This window comes from Bos indicus, chromosome 18 (assembly GCF_029378745.1).
Source record: "Bos indicus isolate NIAB-ARS_2022 breed Sahiwal x Tharparkar chromosome 18, NIAB-ARS_B.indTharparkar_mat_pri_1.0, whole genome shotgun sequence".
In the NCBI taxonomy this organism is placed as follows: Eukaryota; Metazoa; Chordata; class Mammalia; order Artiodactyla; family Bovidae; genus Bos; species Bos indicus.
Genome location: NC_091777.1, coordinates 4,327,117 through 4,352,983, shown reverse-complemented (window position 1 = coordinate 4,352,983; position 25,867 = coordinate 4,327,117). Strand labels below are relative to the sequence as shown.

At 39.1% G+C, this 25,867-nt stretch overlaps 1 protein-coding gene across 3 annotated transcripts in view; it reads right to left on the bottom strand.

The window, feature by feature from the left end:
• Positions 1 to 3,589: 3,589 nt before the first annotated feature.
• CNTNAP4 (contactin associated protein family member 4) overlaps positions 3,590 to 25,867 on the bottom strand; it is a 286,323-nt gene continuing 264,045 nt past the window's right edge. For all 3 annotated transcript variants that reach the window (XM_070770350.1, XM_070770351.1, XM_070770352.1), the window contains 3 exons: positions 16,020 to 16,238; positions 11,919 to 11,990; positions 3,590 to 5,939 (listed from right to left, as the gene is read on the bottom strand). In XM_070770350.1, the coding sequence (XP_070626451.1) occupies positions 5,746 to 5,939; positions 11,919 to 11,990; positions 16,020 to 16,238 (485 nt within the window). In that variant the 3' untranslated portion in view covers positions 3,590 to 5,745. The remainder of the gene's footprint in view (positions 5,940 to 11,918; positions 11,991 to 16,019; positions 16,239 to 25,867) is intronic.

Here is a 25,867-nt window from a genome sequence, read left to right as displayed (position 1 = left end):
AACTTTCACAGAAATATAATTTATCAGAAAGTTTCTCACACAAACAGTTTGAAAGCAGATGTGTTAGTTCAATGAGCACGAAACCATGTCTGGTATCAGCACATGGAGAAGGAAAGTTATTTTATTATGAGCAAACACAAATCAGTCTGGTGTGACACAAGGAATTATAACAGGAACTGGTCTTGCTAGTTTATGGCTTGATAAAATAGATATTACTAATTTAATGACTTTAGAAAAAATTCATTAGCGCTCCTAATTTTCCATATGAAAACACTGAGCAAACCAAGTTTTGAGAATTTCCAATCTTCTCTCAGGAGGAGGGACAAGAAGTCACAGCCAAGGAAGGAACCTAGGGTCCACTCTGGCTAGATTCACTACTTGCATTGCCTCCATAGAAGGAAAGCAAGACACATTTATGCAAAGAAATGTACCAGACATTCTATACCTAACTCAGGAAATATGGGGACAGACAGTGACCTGGGCTCAGGTCATTTTACACAGAGAAACAAAGAATAACCAAATACAGGTTCTTCTCTAGGAAAGTTCAACCAAAAAGGATCTGGAGTAAAGGATATCTGGCTAGTTGGATGAAGAAAAATACAGTAAATAAGTGTGTGGTAGCAAAACAGAAACAGATTCATCAGAGGTCTATCCTTCTTCTTCAGGAACTACCTAAGCTGAAGAGCTGTTTGTCCAAGTTGATGCCCTGGGCACCAAGCAGTCAATACCCAATGCCTGGCTGATGGTGGTGGCCGGAGTTAAGTCACTAAATCATGTCTGACTCTTGCAACTGCATGGGTGTACCCCATCAGGCTCTTCTGGGATTTTCCAGGCAAGAATACTGGAGTGGGTAGCCATTTCCTCCCCCAGGGGACCTTCCTGACCCAGGGACTGAACCCGCATCTCCTGCCTTGCAGGCAAATATACTTATTTACCACTGCCCAGTGAAAGCAGGAATCGGCAAACTACAGCAGACCAAATGCAACTCACTGCCTACGTTTGCAAGGTCTGTCAGCCAAGAATAGTTCATACATTTTAAAATGATTGTCGGGGTGCAGGGGAGGAAATCAGAACAGAAACATTTGATGACGCTGGAGTGGAAATCATGTGAAATTCAAATTTCACTGTTGATAAGTACAGGAGTTATAATGCCCCAGCCTCTCCCCAATTCAGGACTTCTTTAAAGGACCACATTCACAGGGTGGGCTGAGTCTGTTGTGATGGCACCAACCTCTCCATCCACCCAACTCTGCATCTTCTTTTCTCAGATGTTGACCTCTACATTCAGTTCAGTTCACTTCAGTCGCTCAGTAGTGTCCGACTCTTTGCGACCCCAAGAATCACAGCACGCCAGGCCTCCCTGTCCATCACCAACTCCAGGAGTTCACTCAAACTCATGTCCATCGAGTCAGTGATGCCATCCAGCCACCTCATCGTCTGTCGTCCCCTTCTCCTCCTGGCCCCAATCCCTCCCAGCATCAGAGTCTTTTCCAATGAGTCAACTCTTCGCATGAGGTGGCCAAAGTACTGGAGTTTCAGCTTCAACATCAGTCCTTCCAATGAACACCTAGGACTGATCTTTAGGATAGACTGGTTGAATCTCCTTGCAGTCCAAGGGACTCTCAAGAGTCTTCTCCAATACCACAGTTCAAAAGCATCAATTCTTCAGTGCTCAGCTTTCTTCATTACTCCCTAGTAAATTTCCTTCATGACAATCTCTGCCTCAAGAGTTTGCTTCCCCAGAGAACTCAGCCTGTTAGGAATGTAATTAAGAAACACGGAGAGAGCTAAAAAGTGACAGCTAAAGGAGCTGAACATGATACGGCAGGGGATAGGGCAGTGCAGGGCTATTTTCCCTTGTAAGATGTCTTGTACTACTTGAGATTTAAAATATATGCATGTATCTTAAAATATATTTTAAATACAATACTATAAATAGGGAAGATAATAAAAAACGGTTTCCCCAGAAAAGCCATTACAATGGTGGGTCAGATGGTTTTCCCTCCCACTTTATTTGCATTTTCCAATCGTCAAAACCACGCTCCGGGGAAGTTACTGACACACCAGAAGTCCAACTCTCTTACCACATTATGTGCAAACTGTTCATATTTTCTTGCTTCTCACAGTCTTCTTTGTAAACTCGCATGTGCTCATTCACATACATTCCAAACACACAGTCAGCTGCTGAATTTTTTCTTCCCTGTTACCACTCTCCATTAGCTGAACTTTGGAAAAGTAGAAGTTGAGCAGAACTTATTAAATGCATCTGTAAAATTGTATTATTTAGTTAGATTAATCATTTAGTTGATATGTGGATTGGGAAATCGATCAACAAAACATATTTTAATGAGATGTGCCACCTTCTACCATATGGAAAACACTTGAAGTGACTCAGTCAGATCCAATTCATACTGAGTATTTCATTAAGACTACCTATGTTTCAGTTAAAATATCTCTCCTAGGATCAAGAACCATAAGCTTAATAAATATTTTTTTAAAGAAAACCAAGTCTATTGATGGCAATGACCTACAAACAAAGGTTTATGTTCATTTAAATATGGAAAAGATCTAGAACTAGAACTTGGACAAAAAGGAAACCAAGATCCTCCAAATTTTCTATACCACTAAATAACTATCAAAACTTCATGTCCTGAAGGCACTAATTATCAGCAAAGTGTACAGCAAAAATGAAATTCTTGTCACAGCCTCACCACTTACACAGTACTATTAATATACGTCCCCTTGGGGATATAACCATATATCCTCATATACATGCATCTCAGACTTTTCATCTGTAAAACTGAGATTTTCACACTAAATAATATACCAGTGATCACCAGTTGCATGATGGACTCTGTTGCAAGGATTATTTTTTTATAGACGAAGGATAAGACCACCTGGTGAGAGAGAATCTGGGATGCTTAACTTCTGTCTGGTTGTTGTCTGGGTTCTTCTTCTGGTTTTTGTCTTTAACTTACTGTCTAAATAATTCATTAAATTTGCTTTAAAGAGCAACACTGGGGAAAAGATTTTTAAACGTGGAACTATTTCCTAGAGCGGATATAGTTTCTACAAAATTAAGATGTCATTTCCCAGGCGTGACCCTCATTTCATGTGCCATGCTAAGTCCATTTTATTTCATATTTGAATTTAATGAGGTTTGAGAAATTTGGTCTTCTCAAAAGAGAATGTTAATTACATATTGTTTTCATTTGTGTCACTTGAAATAATCAATAAAGAATTTTTAAACGTTGATATTTCAGCAGTGTGTGCTATATTCTTACATATGATCCTATGTATATATATAGGGTTCATTGGCCAAGTTCTCTGCAGAAGTAAAAGGATATCACCCAATGTAAACATAAGTAGCTTTTAAGCAAACAAATGCTAGCAGGCAAATTGTTGTTCTCTGGAAAAATGTAAAATCTAGTTCAATTTCCTTGTTACAATCAGGAAACATTTTTGTATATTTTCTTTCATTTCTGAGTCTAGTTAAAAGGAAAAGTACATTATAAATGCAACTTTTGTTAACAATTCATAATAATCATGGGGTGTACCAGAAAGTTTAAAAAAGTCACAAACACCAGTAAAGAAGGCATACTTCTACACATCTTTTTACTGTTTTGAGAAAAAAAAATCCAGTATAATTCCCTCATTTGAAACTTTTATACAACATCTCAAAATATATTCTGCATTTTACTTCAAAAATGCATTTTATTAAGAAAAAAGAAGGAACAGATTACAAACCAGGGAATGAGAGTCATGGCGTATGATATATCAGTGCGTTTTAATGCCATAATGTTAAACCTAGCAGAGCAGACCACAGAGTACTGTGAGGCTTCACTGTCTATAAGCCTGTCCACCTTCCAGCTCCCAACCAAGTTAACACTGCTACTAAATAACCAGAACACATGTAAAAGATTCAGGGCTGTTACCATTATATTCAGCTTTGCATGAAATGAAAACTACCATTTTGGTGTTCAACCCCTTCGCGGCTACCACGGGACTTTAAAGAAAAAGAATGCCATGTATCCATATAGGTCTTTCATAAACCATGGTTAAGATTTCATCAAGCATTTACAGAAACATCAAAATTAATACAGTGCTATGAGAAAGGACAGGCAGGTTTTATAAGGAGAGTTAAGAGGGAAAATAAGGGGAAAAGCGTTCACTTTACGTATTTCCAAATTGTTCTGGTGTGGACAAACTAAAGCATCTAATTTTCCCTTGGCAGACACCTGGAAAGTATCAGTATAAATGCCAAAGTGCCTTTGCTACATAATTGGCTTGTGGAATTCAAAGATAGCTACATGAAGGCATCTTGTTCACATGGCCTCAAAGGTAATTACTGCAACAGTTTCATAAAGTGATTGATAATTATTTGAATTTCAGGCACGTATATATCTCCTAATCAGAATGTACTAGTTAGTAAGTTATATTGATTTTTGGTTCTTTTTGAGAAATTTACTCCATCATCATAAATGAGAAGTAACTCAAATGATAGAATATGACATATAATATGCCATCACCCCTTAGAAGGAACACACTTTAACAACTCTACTGGTTTTGCAAAAAAGGGGGCGTGACTGAAACTTATATTCCAAAAAGTATGCCCTGGAGATTAGTATATAGCTGAATATATACCTGAAGTGGGGGATATAATTTAGAATGAAGAATGGAGCTTACATGTCAAATTGTCTCTTTTTTCTAATACATAAGAAGATGCTCCATGGTATATAGTCAATAGAGATCAAAGAAAAGTGGGTGATATACTTTAGAAAAACAGAATTATAAACCTATAAAGAAAGCTTACATAGGATTTGGGGGAAATATTCTCAGAAGTATATTTCATTTGAGACATTACAGTTGTAAATAAAAAATAATTCTTTGCAGTGTTAAGAATTGTGTGTGTGTGTTTTATCAACAAGTTTACTTGCAAATATTTCACATTCTTTGGGAAATGGGCATTAACCAGGTTCTTAACTACTACCAATACCAAACCATGACAACAAATTAAACAGAAATGTTTTAAAGGCAAGACATCACATACTGATGACCAATGCACTTTCTGAGTCTTGTTACATACAAATTTTATGTTCAGAGCTGGAGCCTTACACGCAAAACCTCATGTTTTCAAAATCATTAAAAACAGTCAAATCGAAATAGAGCAATACAAACAAACCAATGAAAACAAAAACATTTTTCCAGACTATTGATAAATTGTATTGAATGCAATACAGAGAAAGGCAAAGGGGTTTATATACTTTTGGCCACTGAAGATGCAAACACCAGCCAAACAGGATCTTAGAAGCATTTCCAGGTCTATGAATAACACCATGGGGACACCAAAGCAAACACAGCATATGTTCTCAAATAAAGCAAGGTCATTATAGTCCAATTTTGATTTTCACCTCTAACACAACTTAGGTAGCACGTGGTTGAGAGGCTAGCACTACAGTTTTCACAATGAAAAACTGTAGCTCTCAAGTGAGTTAAACTTCTGCTTTAGATTGTATCAGAATGGCTGGAAATTAACAGCAATATCTAATTCTTGTTATACAGAATGACCGCTGTGGGAAATAAGTCAATGGATGAGGCCTCCTGGAGCCATCTCGAGTCTGGCAACGTGGCAGTCTGCAAATCCATTGCCTGTACATTCAGTGGGAGAGCTTGCTTTTTGTTCTTTGAGAGCCCCTGGCTATTAAATCAGGCTATTGTAGTTATACAGTAAATCATCTCTGCCAATCAGAAGAAGTACTCTTTCTGATTTTCATTGACTGGATTTTGTATATTAAGCTCACTTTTCAAAACAGCCTCAGCATTGTCTACATTCTCTGACCTTTTTGCCTCATTTCTTTTGTATAACCTTTTCTGCTGATAAATGCGGACAGCTATGGCAGCGATGCACAGCAAGATAAAGATCACAACAGCTATCAAACCTAGTGAGAGAAGAGAAGAGACACACAAAATCAGAACCGTTGTCCAAACAGAAACTGTATAGACTTCATTGTTTAAGAAGTCATAGTAAAATTATTTTCTACCAAAATCAAGCATCTAGTACATGTAAGTTGTAAATATCAAAAATCTCAGGCATTTCTGGATCAAGTATTATCAAAATATGTTGAGTTTACTTCTGAGTTCTGTCAGTCTTATGGGCTCACCTTCACTTATTCTGAATGCATATTATAATGGATTATTTAGTGTATTTGTATATACAATTTTTTAATAATATATTACCTACACATCTCTAAGTCCATTTGGTCACCTCATATTAATACCTAGACAAGTTTAGTTATTTTGAAATTATATAGTAGTAGTAACATCATAAAATAATCAAATGTGTTTTTAATACTTAAATATGTGAACATTTTAAAACTGAACTTTAGTTGATTTACAATGTTCTGTTAGTTTAAGGTGTACAGCATGATTCCATTATACATACATATATATATATATATATATATATATATATACACACACATACATGTATCTCTATTATTTTTCAAATTCTTTTCCTTTATAGGTTGTGACAAAATATTGAGTAAAGTCCCTGTGTCATACAATAGGTCCTTGTTGGTTATCTATTTTACATATAGTAGTGTGTATATGTTGATCCCAATCTCCTAATTTATCCCCTTAAACATTAACATTTTAATGAAGTTGATTATCAATAATTTGTTATATCCCTAAATAGCAAGAACAAGTTTTATATGAATAATCCTTACTATTAACTATATTGATCCTGATACACAGATGAGATTATATCTATATTAAGAATATTGACTTTTTGAGACATCTGATTGTAAATAAAAAATTTAAACACCACAGCGGTTAGCTATGCTAATTGGTTACCAATTCTGGCATTATGTTAAGTCAGTTATCTTCAGAGTGAGATCTCTGAATCCTTGATGGTTCCTGGAACATTTTGAGGAGGCCCATAGCGTTGACGCTATTCGTAATAACTCTAAGATGCCTTTCTCACCATGTTGACGTGCCCACTGAGAGAACAAAGCAAGGTTAGGTAGAGTTCCTGGTACCTTAACATGAACTAAGGCAAGGTCACCAAAGTTTCAAAGTGGTCACTGAATTCATAAAGTAAGCAGGCACTGCTCTGCCAGCTTCATTTAAGAATGTCCTTGATGAAGCACTAAAATTATACATTTTGTCAAATTGTGACTTTTGCCCATAAGACTTTCTCACATTTTGTGTGATGAAATGGAAAGTATCTGTAAAGTACTGATACTTCTCCCGCAGACTGAAGTACGGTGGCTGTCTCTGGAAGAAGGCCAGTGTGAGCATTTCAGTTGAGTTGTGAGCTGAACTAGTTGCTTTTTCCTGTAAAGAACACTGTTTTACTTGGAAAGAACGACTGACAGATAAACTGTGGTTGTTTTAACTTGGATATCTGGCAGAAATTTTCTCTAAAATGAAGTGAATCTGTCACTTCAAGATAAACAACTGAAAGTGTAGGATGCCAGTGATCAAAGCCAAGTTTTCAAATGAAGCGTAGAACTTGGAAAACTGTTGTCTGTCACAAGTTTGAGAGTTCCTCATACTTAGACTCTTCTGGTGAAATCAGTGGCGGTGTGAACATAGTGTTTTCAGATGAAAATAAGTACAACGGAAACAGCAAGGTGGATGGAGTCTCATATCATAAAACAAGGACTCTTTGCTCTAGTTTAAAGTAGGTGTAAACAACTCTGATCACTCCAACTGAAACCAAAACTTCAAAGGTCCTCATCAGTCACAATGGATTCTCGAGTACGTGCTCTGATGGGCAGATTGACTACAGCTAATAATATTGCCAGGGGCTAAGCCGATTTTTGGCTATGACACACTTATCTGAGAGGGATAGCAGAAACTTCAAAGGTCCTCATCAGTCACAATGGATTCTAGAGTACATGATCTGATGGGCAGATTGACTATAGCCAATAATATAGCTAGGGGCTAAGCTGAGTTTTGGCTATGTCAGCTTTATCTGAAAGGGATAGCAATTCCTTGCTGACAGATCTAACATAAATCTGATAAGTGAATTCTGTATTGAAATCTGAAGAATTTTCTAATGGATATAATTGTTTTATTAATAATTGAAATCAGAATATCCATTTGTTGTCATATATTTTGCCTCTCATCTTAGAAAAGTAATGAGTTGTTATCAGTATTCTATTGCTTGGTTATAGGCCTCTGATTTAAAGAATGAGATCCTAAACAATTTCAATGGAGAAAGCTGATGAAGTAGGTACAGACAGTAGCCTGTGTCTTAATTGCTGTGTCTTAATTGTGTGTCTTAATTGCTGTGCTGTGCTTAATTGTGTCCGACTCTTTGCAGGTCCATGGACTGTAGTCTGCCAGGCTCCTCTGCCCACATAATTCTCCAGGCAGAATACTGGAGTGGGGTGCTCTTTCCTACTCCAGTGGATCTTTCTGACCCAGGGATCAAACCCATATCTCCTGCATCTCCTGTGTGCCCTGCATTGGCAGGTGGATTCTTTACCACCAGCACCAAGTGGGAAGCCCACACAGACAGCAGGCTACTGCAGACAAAATCAGGGATGGGCTCTGGAATGGGTTTGCTCCATGCATGTGATTTATCTCTTGTAATTGGAGACGGTTTATATCCTTTGGCCACCTGATGCAAAGAACTGACTCACTGGAAAAGACCCTGATCCTGGGAAAGATTGAAGGCAGGAGGACAAGGGGACAACAGAGGATGAGGTGGTTGGATGGCATCACCAACTCAATGGACATGAGTTTGAACACGCTCCAGGAGTTGGTGATGGACAAGGAGGCCGGGCGTGCTGCAGTCTATGGGGTCACAAAGAGCTGGACACAATTGAGTGACTGAACTGAACTGAATTAGAGACAGTGTTATGTCAGGGTTTGTTATGTCCAAGAAAAACCTTGATTTAACATGATACACCAGAAAAAAAAAAAAAGGAAAGGAAAAAAGATATTATAGATGAAATATGACTACCTACCACATTCTGAGACATTACTATCTGAAGTTCTGTGTGAATGTGTTTTTATGATGAAATTACGTAGCTTGCTGTCTCAATCTGACCATTCATATCTGTGAAGTCTGACCAGAAACTCTCTCTAGTGTCTGAGTCACCAGTTTTAAATGTCTTATTAAATCAATTTCCCCACCTCACCCTGTTTATTTATTTGTTGTTTATAATTCAAGAAAAAGATTGCCTAAAATGTAAAACATAGGAGAATTAGCCAATTAGAATATACTTAAATGGACTAACTCATGTTACACAGCGGATGCAAGTTAAGAGTAAGAATACAACAGTTGAAGAAATCTACCACAATGCTGGCAGATGGAGAAACACACTAGAGAATGGTATTCTGTGATTTAGCAGATGAATTGCATGTGATCCCAGACAAGGCCTTTGGAGCTTAGATGGCCACAACCCACTGCTCTGGTTCTGAAGCTCAGTCCCTGCTGTGATCAAAAGCAGGCACCACTAGATCCAGAGGCCCTGGGGAGACCCTAAGCAGTAAACCTTCCATAGAGTCTTGCTCTGCTCTATGCATCCGAGTCGAGTGAGAATTTCACACACGACCTACAACTTGCTTCCATTCTAGAATAACACAGAATAACTTATAAACACACTTCTTCCTTTACTCTGCAAATCTTGCCAGTAATCTTTGCCCAAAGGTATGATAAAAAGATTAAATACTTGCTCTAACATTGGCATGACTACACATAACTATGTATCTGCATCTCCCTATATTCATACTATATTTATTGGTGTATAGAAAATACACAGTAAAAGCACCATTATTGTTGCAGAAACCAGTAATCAAGAAACCAAGCACCACACTCGGAGAGTTGGAGAACTCAGGTTTATTATGCCAGCAGGCACAGAGGAGTTAACACTCCAAGCTCTGAGCCCCGAACAAGGGGTTACGGAGTTTTTATAGGCAGACTATAGTGGGCAACAATAGCTGCTAATAGGCTGGTTTAAACTAGGGGGTTTTGCACGCGTGGGAATAGCGGTCAAGACGGGGAGGGGAATGCCTGACCTTACAGGGACTGGCATGATTAAGCAGGTTTGCAGGGGCTGGGCAATGGCAAAGAGCAGGACAAGGTGAGTGAGATAAGCTCCGGTTCCTCGTATTGTAAGTCCCCACTTTCCAAGACTACGTGACCTACATGATCCAGACTTTGCAAGGAGCAAGCTGAGTTACAGAGGCAGAACGAGCAGGAGGTTATGTGAAATTTTAACTTTTCCTCTTCATTATGAGACCGAGACAATTTGTTTGACAAACAGGAGTCCCAATTTGAAATGTTGAGCGCATTGCATTGATAAATGGTATAATTTTAAATTTAGAGTTTTTACCAGTTAATGTTTTAATGCTATATTAATATATTTATTTTACACATGCAGATTTTAACTACTCTTCTAACAGGGTGAGGAGCCTATTTTATGCATCTTTAATTTATACACCATTAATTTGACAAAAATAAAACAACTGAAAAAGCAATGGGGATTTTAATATTCTTGCAAATTTTGATCAGTACTATTCTGTCTAAATAAAATTCTAAGTACTTAAAGGAAGCTGATGTCTACACAAGTAAGGGTGTAAAAAGTAGAGAAACAAATGGATCAATTATAAGCCCACATAAGCTGCTCAAGAATATGTCTAACCACATTACTTGGCAATATAATAAAATAATTGCTTACTTTCTATATCATTTGCAGAATATGGAGAAAAGGTGAACCATTTAACATTTCAATAATCTGATTAATAATATTCTGAAAACCATTAATCAGGAAGAAAAAGGTTTATGTGGGGGCTTGGTTTTGAATAAATTATGTCTCAGAGAATATGCTGCTCTACTGCCAGGAAGATATATTTAAATTTTTTGGTGCTAATTTTGCAATTTAAAATAAGTAATAAACCACTTTTATTCCATTAGCTTAGTATTTGATAAAATGCAAATACAACTGTAATATTCATTGAGAAGGGCATCTAAACCAGGAAAATAATCCACTTTATTAAGCATTAAGGCAACAATAAACACATGTTTTTAATGTTCATCTCAGAATTTTCCAACTTGCTACATAAATTCTTGCAGAAGCAGTGATGTGTCTAAGAAACCAAAAAATGACACTTCCTTAAATACAATCAGAACACCCTAGGGAGTGCAGATGGCCATTCTAAAGCTAAATGATATTCATTATTAGTACTATGTCCTGCTGCTGCTGCTGCTGCTAAGTCGTGTCAGTCGAGTCCGACTCTGAGACCCCATAGATGGCAGCCCACCAGGCTCCCCCGTCCCTGGGATTCTCCAGGCAAGAACACTGGAGTGGGTTGCCATTTCCTTCTCCAATGCAGTTGTGTCCGACTCTTAGCGACCCCATGGACTGCAGCCTACCAGGTTCCTCTGTCCATGGGATTTTCCAGGCAAGAGTACTGGAGTGGGGTGCCATTGCCTTCTCCAATGTCCTAATAATATCTAATACTAATACTTGAGTGTGGTATTTCAGTGAAATTATCAATTATTTGTACTGGAAATCTCCAAGGAAGCTGCAAATTTAAGAAGACTATATGACAATCCAATACAAATAATAAATCACCTTCCTGACCTCAGGATTCAGTGATAACTCTTGGGACATGTACAGATTCTTCAGTACTGTCTGTTCAGTGTCCAACTCTTTAGGGACCCTGTGGACTGTAGCCCACCAGGCTCCTCTGTCCATGGAATTTCCCAGGCAAGAATACTGGAGTGGGTTGCCACTTCCTTCTCCAGGGAATCTTCTCTACCCAGGGATAGAACCTGAATTTCCTATGTTGGCAGGCGGATTCTTTACCAGCAGCCCTATAGTGTCTATAATGCTAAATATTCACCATTATTAGGAACGATATTAAGTACCGAAGAAGAGCTCATTCATGCTTTCTGTTACCTCCAATGACTGCAGAGTCACTTTTGATTGTCTTCGTGAGGGGTTCTCTGTCATCTCTTGTTCCAGAATGATCTACATTAAAGGACAAAAAAGAGGGGAATGGGGGTGATATAGGAGAGTAAAAAGAAGACTTTTTAAAAATTCATAAACAGTTTAAATCAGAAGAGAATTATAGAGGTCAATGTGGAATGTCTGTAACTGTAAACTTCTGCAATACCCACATGCAAAGGCCCGTATGAATAAGGAATTGAGAATTGAGAATCTAAAAAAGAAATGGGAAAGAATCAAAGGTAAAGTTCATAGCAATACAGGCATACCTCAAGAAACAAGAAAAAAGTCAAATAAATAACCTAACTCTACACCTAAAGCAACTAGAAAAGGAAGAAATGAAGAACTCCAGGGTTAGTATAAGGAAAGAAATCTTAAAAATTAGGGCAGAAATACATGCAAAAGAAACAAAAGAGACCATAGCAAAAATCAACAAAGCCAAAAGCTGGTTCTTTGAAAGGATAAATAAAATGGACAAACCATTAGCCAGGCTCATCAAGAAACAAAGGGAGAAAAATCAAATCAATAAAATTAGAAATGAAAATGGAGAGATCACAACAGACAACACAGAAGTACAAAGGATCATAAGAGACTACTATCAGCAATTATATGCCAATAAAATGGACAACGTGGAAGAAATGGACAAATTCTTAGAAAAGTACAACTTTCAAAAACTGGGCCAGGAAGAAATAGAAAATCTTAACAGACCCATCACAAGCATGGAAATTGAAACTGTAATCAAAAATCTTCCAGCAAACAAAAGCCCAGGTCCAGACGGCTTCACAGCTGAATTCTACCAAAAATTTAGAGAAGAGCTAACACCTATCCTACTCAAACTCTTCCAGAAAATTGCAGAGGAAGGTAAACTTCCAAACTCATTCTATGAGGCCACCATCACCCTAATACTAAAACCTGACAAAGATGCCACAAAAAAAGAAAACTACAGGCCAATATCACTGATGAACATAGATGCAAAAATCCTTAACAAAATTCTAGCAATCAGAATCCAACAACACATTAAAAAGATCATACACCATGACCAAGTGGGCTTTATCCCAGGGATGCAAGGATCCTTCAATATCCACAAATCAATCAATGTAATACACCACATTAACAAATTGAAAAATAAAAACCATATGATTATCTCAATAGATGCAGAGAAAGCCTTTGTTTGAAAATTCAACATCCATTTATGATAAAAACTCTCCAGAAAGCAGGAATAGCAGGAACATACCTCAACATAATAAAAGCTATATATGACAAACCCACAGCAAACATTATCCTCAATGGTGAAAAATTGAAAGCATTTCCTCTATAGTCAGGAACAAGACAAGGGTGCCCACTTTCACCATTACTATTCAACATAGTTTTGGAAGTTTTGGCCACAGCAATCTGAACAGAAAAAGAAATAAAAGGAATTCAAATTGGAAAAGAAGAAGTAAAACTCTCACTCTTTGCAGATGACATGATCCTCTACATAGAAAACTCTAAAGACTCCACCAGAAAATTACTAGAATTAATCAATGATTATAGTAAAATTGTAGGATATAAAATCAACACATAGAAATCCCTTGCATTCCTATGCACTAATAATGAGAAAACAGAAAGAGAAATTAAGGAAACAATTCCATTCACCATTGCAACAAAAAGAATAAAATACATAGGAATATATCTACCTAAAGAAACTAAAGATCTATATAAAGAAAACTATAAAACACTGGTGAAAGAAATCAAAGTGACACTAATAGATGGAGAAATATACCATGTTCATGGATTGGAAGAATCAATATAGTGAAAATGAGTATACTCCCCAAGGCAATTAATAGATTCAATGCAATCCCTATCAAGCTACCAATGGTATTCTTCACAGAGCTAGAACAAATAATTTCACAATTTGTATGGAAATACAAAAAACCTCGAATAGCCAAGCTATCTTGAGAAAGAAGAATGGAACTGGAGGAATTAACCTGCCTGACTTCAGGCTCTACTACAAAGCCACAGTCATCAAGACAGTATGGTACTGGCACAAAGACAGAAATATAGGTCAACGGAACAAAATAGAAAGCCCGGAGATTAATCCACGCACATATGGACACCTTATCTTTGACAAAGGAGGCAAAAATATACAATGGATTAAAGACAATCTCTTTAACAAGTGGTGCTGGGAAAACTGGTCAACTACTTGTAAAAGAATGAAACTAGAACACTTTCTAACACCATACACAAAAATAAACTCAAAATGGATTAAAGATCTAAACATATGACGAGAAACTATAAAACTCCTAGAGGAGAACATAGGCAAAACACTCTCCGACATACATCACAGCAGGATCCTCTATGACCCACCTCCCAGAATATTGGAAATAAAAGCAAAAATAAACAAATGGGACATAATTAAACTTTAAAGCTTCTGCACAACAAAGGAAAATATAAGCAAGGTGGAAAGACAGCCTTCAGAATGGGAGAAAATAATAGCAAATGAAACAACTGACAAACAACTAATCTCAAAAATATGCAAGCAACACCTGCAGCTCAATTCCGGAAAAATAAATGACCCAATCAAAAAATGGGCCAAAGAACTAAATAGACATTTCTCCAAAGAAGACATACAGATGGCTAACAAACACATGAAAAGATGCTCAACATCATTCATTATCAGAGAAATGCAAATCAAAGCCACTATGAGGTACCATTTCACGCCAGTCAGAATGGCTGCTATCCAAAAGTCTACAAGCAATAAATGCTGGAGAGGGTGTGGAGAACAGAGAACCCTCTTACACTGTTGGTGGGAATGCAAACTAGTACAGCCACTATGGAGAACAGTGTGGAGATTCCTTAAAAAACTGGAAATAGAACTGCCTTATGATCCAGCAATCCCACTGCTGGGCATACACACTGAGGAAACCAGAATTGAAAGAGACATGTGTACCCCAATGTTCATCGCAGCACTGTTTATAATAGCCAGGACATGGAAGCAACCTAGATGTCCATCAGCAGGTGAATGGATAAGAAAGCGGTGGTACATATACACAATGGAGTATTACTCAGCCATTAAAAAGAATACATTTGAAGCAGTTCTAATGAGGTGGATGAAACTGGAGCCTATTATACAGAGTGAAGTAAGCCAGAAAGAAAAACACCAATACAGTATACTAACACATATATATGGAATTTAGAAAGATGGTAACGATAACCCTGTATACGAGACAGCAAAAGAGACACTGATGCATAGAACAGTCTTTTGGACTCTGTGGGAGAGGGAGAAGGTGGGATTATTTGGGAGAATGGCATTGAAATATGTATAATATCAAGTATGAAATGAGTCGCCAGTCCAGATTCGATGCATGATTCTGGATGCTTGGGGCTGATGCACTGGGACGACCCAGAGGGATGGTATGGGGAGGGAGGAGGGAGGAGGGTTCAGGATGGGGACACATGTATGCCTGTGGTGGATTCATTTCGATATATGGCAGAACCAATACGATATTGTAAAGTTTAAAAATAAAATAAATAAAAAGAAATCTAGGATAGCTATAATAATTTCAGATAAAACAGACTTCAGAATAAAATTATTATCAAGGATAATACATAAACATATAAAAAAATAAAAAAATTAAAAACCAGTTTTAAGAATCCATTTCAAATACTTATGGCTGTTTCATGTTGACGTATGGCAAAAACCAACACAAGGAAAAGTGAAAATGTCAGTCGCTCAGTCTTGTCCAGCTCTGCGGCCCCATGGACTGTAGCCTGTTAGAGTCTGTTCATGGAATTCCCCAGGCAAGAAAACTGGAGCAGGTCGTCATTCCCTTCTCCAGGGGATTTTCCCGACCCAGAGATCAAACCTGGGTCCCCTGCACCGCATGCAGATTCTTTACCATCAAAGCCACCAGGGAAGCCCAACCAACACAATATTGTAATCATCCTCCAATTAAAAATAAATTAAGGAAAAAGAAATCATATTGGGAATACGTCGTCACAGAAACATCAAAATATTTTAACATTCAGTGGATATACCGCTTGTGACTGGGTACAGGAAAAGCCATACACCACCTGCAAAGGAGTGCGTCCTCTCCCTCGATGTGGCATCAGTGCCAGCCTGGGCCACACAGCTGGACTCCGTCACGTGTCCCGAGACGGTGATGGGGGCTGGGCGGCTGGGCTGCAGAGCGGCCTTCAGCGGGGCCACGTGGCTGACCTGCACAGCAGACAGACAGCCCAGGAAGCCCTGTGCGCCCGCCAGTGCTGTCTCCTGGTCCACATCGCTGTGTTCTGTGAAGCCAAAGAGACGTGGCAGTACTGATAACAGAGAAGGTGCAAACAGCCAATTGCACAGTGCAATAGTCCAAGTCCTGATGATGCAGCAGCAATACGTACTCAGCTACTAAATTCCTTTTGCTTTTGTCTTTATTACAAGACATTCACTAAGTCTTTCCACAACTACTGGTGACATATCCCAGGTTAATGAAGACAAGTGTTTAAGCATGGCTAATTAAATACATTGAGAGCTCTCTGGAAATCATTAAAGCTTCTACAAGAATGGGTCTGATAATGAACTGATCTGGGTCCTGCAGATATTACGTAAGAGGCTGTATCTCAAAGCCATTAGGGACTCTACTTCTTCGTGCCCAGCAGTGAAAACTCTCACCCCCCATGCTGCCTTTACTCCCAGTTTCACTGTCCACCTATCACTCAGACCGAGACAGTGTGCATTCCCTATACCTAGATAACCCTTCCCCATTTTAATGAGCATTGGGTTAATATGGGACTACTGCGGGGCAGAGATTGGTTTGAATGTCAAAATATTAATTCATAATTTTACAGTGGAGAAGATATTTCATGCTTGGCAAGCATGAAATCTAAACAAGGGGCATTAATTGTAGGTTTTTAACATTCAAATGGTATCAGCCTATGATGCATCCACCCACTCAACAAGATCATAAAACAGCAGGATTCCTCTTTCCTCTGCTGCACATATGTGGACACCAACATTTGCATTTTTTTCTCTCTTTTTAAAGTGGAAGTGTTAGTTGCTCAGTCACGTCTGGCTCTTTGAGACCCATGGACTGCAGCCCGGTGGGCTCCTCTGTCCATGGGATTCTCCAGGTAAGAATAATGGAGAGAGTAACCATTTCCTTCTCCAGGGGATCTTCCCCACTCAGGGATCAAACCCATGTGTCCTGAATTACAGGCAGATTCTTTACAGCCAGAGCCATCAGGGAAGCCCTTTTAAAAAACTAATAAAATAAATATTGTATTTATGAATGCTTATTATATGGTAGGCACTATTCTAAGGAATTTGATTTGCATGTTTGTGTTTAACTCACACAGGACTCCAAAATCACTGCAGATGGTGATTGCAGCCATGAAATTAAAAGATGCGTACTCCTTGAAAGGAAAGTTATGACCATCCTAGATAGCATATTGAAAAGCAGAGACATTACTTTGCCAACAAAGGTCTGTCTAGTCAAGGCTATGGTTTTTCCAGTGGTCATGTATAGATGTGAGAGTTGGACTATAAAGAAAGATGAGCACAGAAGAATTGATGCTTTTGAACTGTGGTTGGAGAAGACTCTTGAGAGTCCCTTGCACTGCAAGGAGATCCAACCAATCCATCCTAAAGGAGATCAGTCCTGGGTGTTCATTGGAAGGACTGATGCTGAAGCTGAAACTTCAATACTTTGGCCACCTGATGCGAAGAGCTAACTCATTTGAAAAGACCCTGATGCTGGGAAAGATAGAGGGCAGGAGGAGAAGGGGACGACAGAGGATGAGATGGTTGGATGGCATCATCCACTCAATGGACATGGGTTTGGGTGGACTCTGGAAGTTGGTGATGGACAGGGAGGCCTGGCATGCTGCGGTTCATGGGGTCGCAAAGAGTCAGACACGACTGAGCGACTGAACTGAACTGAGCCATGAATAACCTATTTAAATCACATAGACAAGACCCTTTAGGTTGAGAATTTTAGTGATTTGCCTGAGGTTACTCGGCTGTTGGCCTCATGCACTGGACTCTAGGCCTGTTGGGTTCTTTTGTTTATTACTGACACATTCTTTTACTCTGCTTATATCCTCTGTGGTATTTTTTATTTTTTTTTTACTTGAGAGCTATGCTTGAAATGACTCTGGGCAACTCAATTCTGATTGAACCTGTCTTTGTTATATCAAGGTTTTTGAAGAACACTTCCTTTTGTTCTATTTTCATTCACATTTTATGCCTTTAAAAAAAATACTGATTAGATATTTAGCATCATGAGTATCATACTATATTAAAACAATCTGAAAATTAGAGAGATTATATTACCTTCCTGTTGTGCTGGGGGATACAGTATTCAGACCAAGGCATTCCAGCTCTGGAGGCTGTGTTTTTACCACCAGGCTATCCTGCGTCTCTGCACAAGGAGCCCTGAGAGGCATTCTGCTGCTCTGTGAGCACACAGGAGACCCTCAACACCAGCATCTGTTACACGGGAGGTGCTTCATCACCTTTGTGTGTAAACCAAAGAACTAACTCAGTCCCACCACACAGCAGCCACCCATTTGAACAGATGGAAATACATTCAAACATATATATTTTTAGAAAAAGAGAAGATTCTTTCTTTGGAGTTTTGGTTTTTGTTTTTAAACTCTAACAAGAAATAAAGAGAAATATACTTTAATAGCAACATAATCAGAACAGTGCTTCTCATATTTCTTCTCCAGGGTTAAAATCTTGAATAACATGTCTATAGATCTTAAAAAAAAAATCTTACCTTTTGAATAACAACAACAACAACAAAAAGTAAATAAATAAGATTCATTTCTCTGGTAAAAACTTGATATGAGGCAACTTTAAAAAATCCTATACCTTTAGATTGAAAATATCTACCTCTTATAAAATATTGTTAAAAAACAAAAAGCTTTAAGCTCTAAAACTTCAAGTGGTCAATCAATATTTGTTTTAAGAGCTAAATGTACAGGAAACACATTCCCTGCTGTTCGAGCATCTTACATTCTAGCAGGGGAGACAATATACATGAAATAGGAATGGATGAGAATTTTGAAGACAGATAATGCTATGAAGAAGTAAATTAGAAAGTGTGATGGAGTGGATATGGAACAGAAATTTATCTTGATGGATTAGGTGATTTTTCTGTGTGTCTGTTTTAAGGATGACTCTGCACAGCCCTATTTTCTTAGTCATCTATACATATTACTCTAGTGTCTTCTGGCTCTTCTTTCTTACATTTTGCAAGATTCCCTGTGATTTAGGGATTTTTAAAATCTGATTGTTCCTGTTGTGTATCTTCGCTCATCAATTATGCACAGAACATGGTGGGCCCTTTTAATCTGCAGCTTGGAAAATTCCATATGTTGAGTGTGCAACCACTGGTTCAGTTTCACTCCTTTTATACTTCTGGACTGCCGAGCATTCATGCTGAACCTCCTCTGCATGAACATTTAACTGCCTTTAGTTTCCCTCCTGATTTCTTTTAGGACTTGTTTTTTGTGGGTCCATGGCTTCACTCACACAAGGAGCAATAGTTAGAACTAGACAAGGAACAACAGACTGGTTTAAAATTGGGAAAGGAATACAAGAAAGGTGTATACTGTCACCCTGTTTATTTAATTTCTTTGCAGAGTATGTCAGGTGAAATGCTGGGCTGGATGAATCCTGAGCTGGAATCAAGATTGTGGGGAGAAATATCAATAACCTCAGATATGCAGATGATACCACTCTAATGGCAAAAAGTGAAGAGGAACTAAACAGCCTCTTGATGAAGGTGAAAGAGGAGAGTGAAAAATCTGGGTTAAAACTCAACATTCAAAACACTAAGATTGTGGCATCCAGTTCCATCACTTCATGGCAAAAAAAAGGAGGCAAAGTGGAAGCAGTGACGATCTTATTTTCTTGGGCTCCAAGATCACTACAGATGATGACTGTAGCCATAAAGTTAAAAGACGCTTGCTCCTTGGAGGGAAAGCTATGACAAACCTATACAGCATATTAAAAAGCAGAGACATCACTTTGTTGACAGAGGTTCACAGAGTCAAAGCTGTGGTTTTCCAGTAGTCACATGCAGATGTCCAAGCTGGACCATAAAGAGGCTGAGCACCAAAGAACTGATGCTTTTGAATTATGGTGCTGGAGAAGACTCTTGAGAGGCCCCTGGATTGAAAAGAGATCAAACCAGTCAATCCTAAAGGAAATCAACCCTTTATTTATTGGAAGGACTGACACTGAAGCTGAAGCTCCAATACTTTGACCACCTGATGGGAAGACCCTGCTGCTAGGAAAGATTGAAGGCCAAAAAAGAAGCAGGTGGCAGAGGATGAGACAGATAGCATTGCTGACTCAATGGATGTGAATTTGCACAAATTCTGGGAGACAGTGGAGGACAGATGAGCCTGGCATGCCACAGTCCATGGGGTCTCAAAGAATTGGACATGACTGAGCCACTGAACAACAGTGCTTCATTCACTTGCTCTCCAGGGGATGATTTCAAATATCCATAAAGACAACTTTTATTTTTTTTTAGTCTGGGAAAATCATACTTTTAGTTCCTCAAGGTCTTTTTTGGCTTGGCTAGAATCTCCTTGCATTGCTCTTGCTAGATTTCCCTCAGGATGGGGACTGTCTCCTTGGATAGCTTACTTCTGGTTGTTCTGGTTTCTCTCCCATCTGACTGCTGGTGAATCAAGGGTTGTGGACAGGCTGCTTTTCTCATCTCCTGGTTGGTTCTCCCTCACTGTCTCTTCAGGTGGTTGACGCCCAGAGAAGGTAGATAGCGTATCAGCCATCTTGTCAGTGAAGCTACCAGCCAAACACCTGCTCAGCTTCAGGATACAGAAAACTTGGCCCAAATTTTAGGACTGAGGAAGTTCTCACATTTCAGTCAAAGCAGGAAGATGGAAGCCCTGAGTTTCCAATGCTGCCCTTTCCCCACGGGGTCCAGGGATCTCTGCAAGCCAAGCATTTTTCAGGATCCACACAATTCAGGGTCTACCCTAAGACTCCTGTAGACTGGTCCCCAGGTTCCCTTCCAACCAGAAGCAGGGAGTCTCAGAACACAGTCTCATTGGCAGCCTCTAGGCAACCCCACCAGCTGGGCTGGACCATCAACCCCCTTGTTTCAGGAGACTCAATGGGTTGAAATTAGAAGTTGGAGAGAAAGAAACTATGGGATTTTGCAGCCATTTTCCCAGAATTGAGTCTGAATGAAATCAGCAGTTATATTAAGTTGCTTAAAAGCAATGCCTAGCATCAGATATCTGCACTGAGAACAGGACTAGTACAGCCAATGAGCAAAAATATCTATCTTTCCTCTTATCTGACTTCAAAAATATCAACAACATCTAAGTGTTAGAGCAGGACAGGTGGAGGAATTGAAGACAAATATCGCTTTACTTCATTGAAATCCTGATAAGACAATTACATTTAGATTGTCTCTGGTTATAAAAATCCCTAACCAACCCAGATTTTGAGGGTGATCCTGCCTGTTAAAAAATTAGCCTCAACTGTTATCTTCCAACCAAGGGAATGACTTCTGCTTTTGTAAAGAAATCTTCTCCCAAAAGTTCTTAAAAAAAAAAAAAAAAAAGAGTACCAAGGAGTTAAAATTTGTTTGAAGCACTTTTCTATTTATTACCAGAGAGAGGAAACTGTTTCCGGAAAGGATATGAAATAAATGAAGAACAATTAAAACCCGAAGTGCTTCATGAAACTTCTTGCGGCTCTCAAAACAACAGTAACAACAAAGCAAAACGAAAAACCTCAAAACAAACCTAAGTAGCTTGACCATACCTATGCAAACGGGGCCATCTTAAGAGGATCGCAAGGCCTTTAATCCGTAAAGATAAAGAAAGCTTGCCAGAAAATGGTACAGTGACTCAGTGCTAAAACCCAGGAGGATATTTTTACCATCAACTAGGATGTAACAATGACAAAAGTTAGCGGCAAAGGAAAATGGCAAAGCAGACAGCAAGTACAGCACGGATAATGTCAGCTTTTCATGAAAGGTGTTTATATGCCAACCAAGCCTACTGCTCTGAGATGCAACCTTGAGGACTGATTAATGTAAAAGCTATTTATAGTGAGGCATCTCGGGGCAACCTGAGCTTCTCTTTTGCTTTCAGCACGACCTGTCTCATTGGAAGTGTCATTTGACTGGACTTTTACAAAATCACAGTGTCCTTAAGCAACTGAATTAAACTTTCTTATGTACCCCTGGGCTTTGAAGCAGGTTTGACATAAAATATCCCCGTGACTGAGGTCTGTTCCTGAGCTCTTCTGAGGAGATGCAGTAGACATCCTCTTCCCTCTAACCACACACTTTATTTACCTCTGGCCCAGGTCTCCACTGCAGAAACCTGAGTTACTTCCTGGCTCTGCAGCCTCACAAGAGATAAATGATCCCCACTGTCACTGTCCTTAAATATACCAAAGCTACTGCTTGCCGTGAGGGAAAACATCTTCAGACTAAGAAAACTTTCCTAACATAAAAAACAAATCTGTAAACAAACAAACAAAAAAAGAACTCAGAACTAAAGTTAATGAGTTTGGATAACCAAAGCCAATGTAACACAGCCTGTTAATTTTTCGAGGGAGATTGACCCTCGAGGAGTTTATCTGACGCAACCTGATTCTTCCCACCAGGATGTACCAACCGGTTTCTGCTGTCAGTGCTCTTGCACCATGACATTTCTCACATACAAAAGTCATAAGCAGTCACTGTAAACATCACTCAGCCTCTGAGAACAGTAATTTTCAATCATTTTGCAACAGGTTAAATTACGTTATTATTCAAAATGTGGGCACATTATGCTATGAGAGGTTTTTATGCAATTTCAAGAGTATGTAACGATCTTAATGGAGATATTTTTTTTTCCATGCAGTGGAATTGTGACCCAATAAAAGCTTAATGAATTAGCCAAACAACCCTGTACCTGCATATTTCCTTTGATTAATTACATCGTGGAGAGATGTCTTTTTCTGCAATCTTTGCTTAAGTAGGTCTCTTAAAGGAGCTGATTGAGGAATCATTCACTGTGGCCTCAGTACTTAATACATTTTGAACACACTTAACAAAGAAATGACATCAGACTGTCTGCCTCTTCAGAAGGAAGAACAGAAATGGAGGAAGTGTTTCCTCTCTGTCCTCATCTCTACAAATGGAGGTGGACTGTAGGAACAATTTTTAGCTCCAATCATCGTTAACAAGCATCACTAGCAGCTCTCAAGCAACGAAGATGATTTAGAGGAAGCAATATCTTACTCTGATGACATGGAAACTACCTCCAGCCCTCGGTTATACTTAACAGACAACACAAGCAGAATTCACATTTCGCTGGCCTTGCTCTGACAGAGCTGTAGACCTTGGGCTGGCCGGACCCGTGTCCCTGCTGTGTCTGTGCCCTCTCTCCACCCTGAAGGTCCTGTATCCGGACTCCCGTCAATTGCATCCTCTCCCTGTCTCATCCGTCAGTGCCTGGTCTTTAATAAGTTCACTCACACAGCACTGTAAGGCCTGATCGTGGTTCTATTTTTCACTTACTCCTGATGCAGGTACATTTTCAAGCACATCAGTAATCTAAAGACATAAAAGAACTGCTTTCTCCTTTTTATTTTAGAAATTATTTGAGTTTTATCACTGTCTGAGGGTTTCTAGGTTTTGGCAGCTGATATATAATTTGGGATTTGGGGTTTTGGCTTCTATCATTTGCTCTCTATTGAAGTGTAAGTAGAGCTCTGTTTTATGATGTTTAACAGCCAAATCCTCATCAATGGCACACACTTGCCCATCCCACCTGGAGCACGTACTTGTGATTATATGTGCTTCTGACAAAATCCCAGTGTCTACCTTATCATTTGCTCTATAATTAAAATCAGATAAAACATTTCAACATCATGAGTGTTCTCTGCTTTTAGAATATGACACTTCTGATCAATGCTCATGTATCATGAGGAGAAAGGCTGTTTTTAAGTTTCTAGGTAGGGCCAATTCAAAATGATATAGCTGTATCTGGAAATGACTGGAGCCACGATAAGGATGAAGTCATGCCAAGTACTGAAGATGGTCTATATTTTAATTATCAAATACTAAAAAATCAACCTGATGAATACAAAAAGGTGATTTTAAAGTAGACTTTTTATTTTTTTGCTCCAAATGGTACTTCTCTTTTAAAATAAACCTTCCATTATCTTAAGAGACATTTCACAATATATTTACACAATTGCAGTGCCCTTAGCTTATTTGGCTCACATATCTTCCTCACCTCTGGGCTCTGAAGTGAGTTTTACATAAAGGATTCCTGACACATTGAGATTGTTCTCAAGCTCTTCAGCAGGGTAAGTGGATGTCCGTTCCTGGCTGACTACAGACTTTATTTACATCTGGCCCAAATCCCACCATAGTGATCCAAGAGCACTTCCTGGCTCTGTGGCCTCAGTAGAGAGAAATGATTTTTAATGGTCATCAGTCACCTCCAATATACAAAAGCTACTGCTCAGGATGAGTGCAAATAATCATCCAGTTTTTACTCAAATAAATCATAAATGTATCCTAACATATTAAAGTATCCAGACATACAATCCAGAGCTTCACTTTATAGTGAATTCTGAATATGAAAAGCAAATGTAATGTACTTTATTGAATATAGGAGTGTCTGAATTGAGCTGCTTTGGCAAAGAGCTTGATCTTCTCACCCCAGCTCCCAACCACTAATGACTATTATTGCCAAAGTTACTGCGTCCTCAAATATTTCAAGTGTAGTAGGGAGTTAGAGACGGTTTTCATGTCATCACAGTACAGATTGATATGATTTCTAAAATTTACCCTCCTTTCAACATCTGCTAGTAATACTGATTAATAGTGACAATGATCCAAAATTATTCCCATGATTCTTCCTAAGTGTAAGGAATGAGTATGGAAAACAGGGGAAGAACGCCCTTCATTTCTGGGGTCCATCTGAAATGGCAGTGGACGGTCATATCCTTGAGTGTTTGTTTGAAAGTGTAGGCAAATGACAACTCTAAAATGTTTATCTTCTGCTCCCTTAAAATAAATATTCAGATATTATAGATGATATAAGTATTTTACTATTTTTCTTGGCTGCAGCATGCAGCTTTCAAGATCTCATTTCCCTGGCAGAGACTGAACCCAGGGCCGCGGCGGTGAAAGCACCGCGTCGTAGCCACTGGGCCACCAGGGGGGTCCCACGGCATGCTAACTTACTTTACTTTGGAGGGTAATCTGGAGCTATTTTATCCCAAGCAACATAGGGTGTACTACACTCAATTAGATACACAGGAACATCGTGTATTAGGATTATCTGCCCACTAACCATAAATTCTGTGAGGGCAGATGCAACGTCTGCCATGCTGGCACTCCCTGTGTTTACAACAGGTGATCACAGCGTAGGTGCTAAATGAATAAGGGAACCAAACGGGCTTATAAAAATGAAAACCTCTGTTGGTTAGCATGAGGTCAGGAGAATGTGCCTTGCAGACCTCCAACTGGGTGAGAGGAATCGACTGAGGGCCCCAGGTGCCGGGCTCTGAAACTCATCCTCAGGCTTGGGCCAGGGCCTTGCTTCCCATGGCTGTTCCCAGGCAAAAGCTGACCACAGCGGGGACTCTAAGGCACACCCACCCTCTGGAGACACGAGACTCCTCTGGCGGCCAACAGACTCGGCTCCCCCACAAAGCTGAAGTCCAGGATGCTTCTAACTGTCCCTCCCTCTCTCCTTCACTGGAAGGCAGGCTTGCATGCAGTCTTGACAAGCTCTCTCCTCACGTTCTCTTTCATAAGTGTCCCCTTGATAAAACCCTCACGTGGTTAATTTTGTCTTGACAATGGATTCTTGGAGGACTGCAACTAACATAGAAACCTCAAGATTGACCAACTCTCTGGAAAATG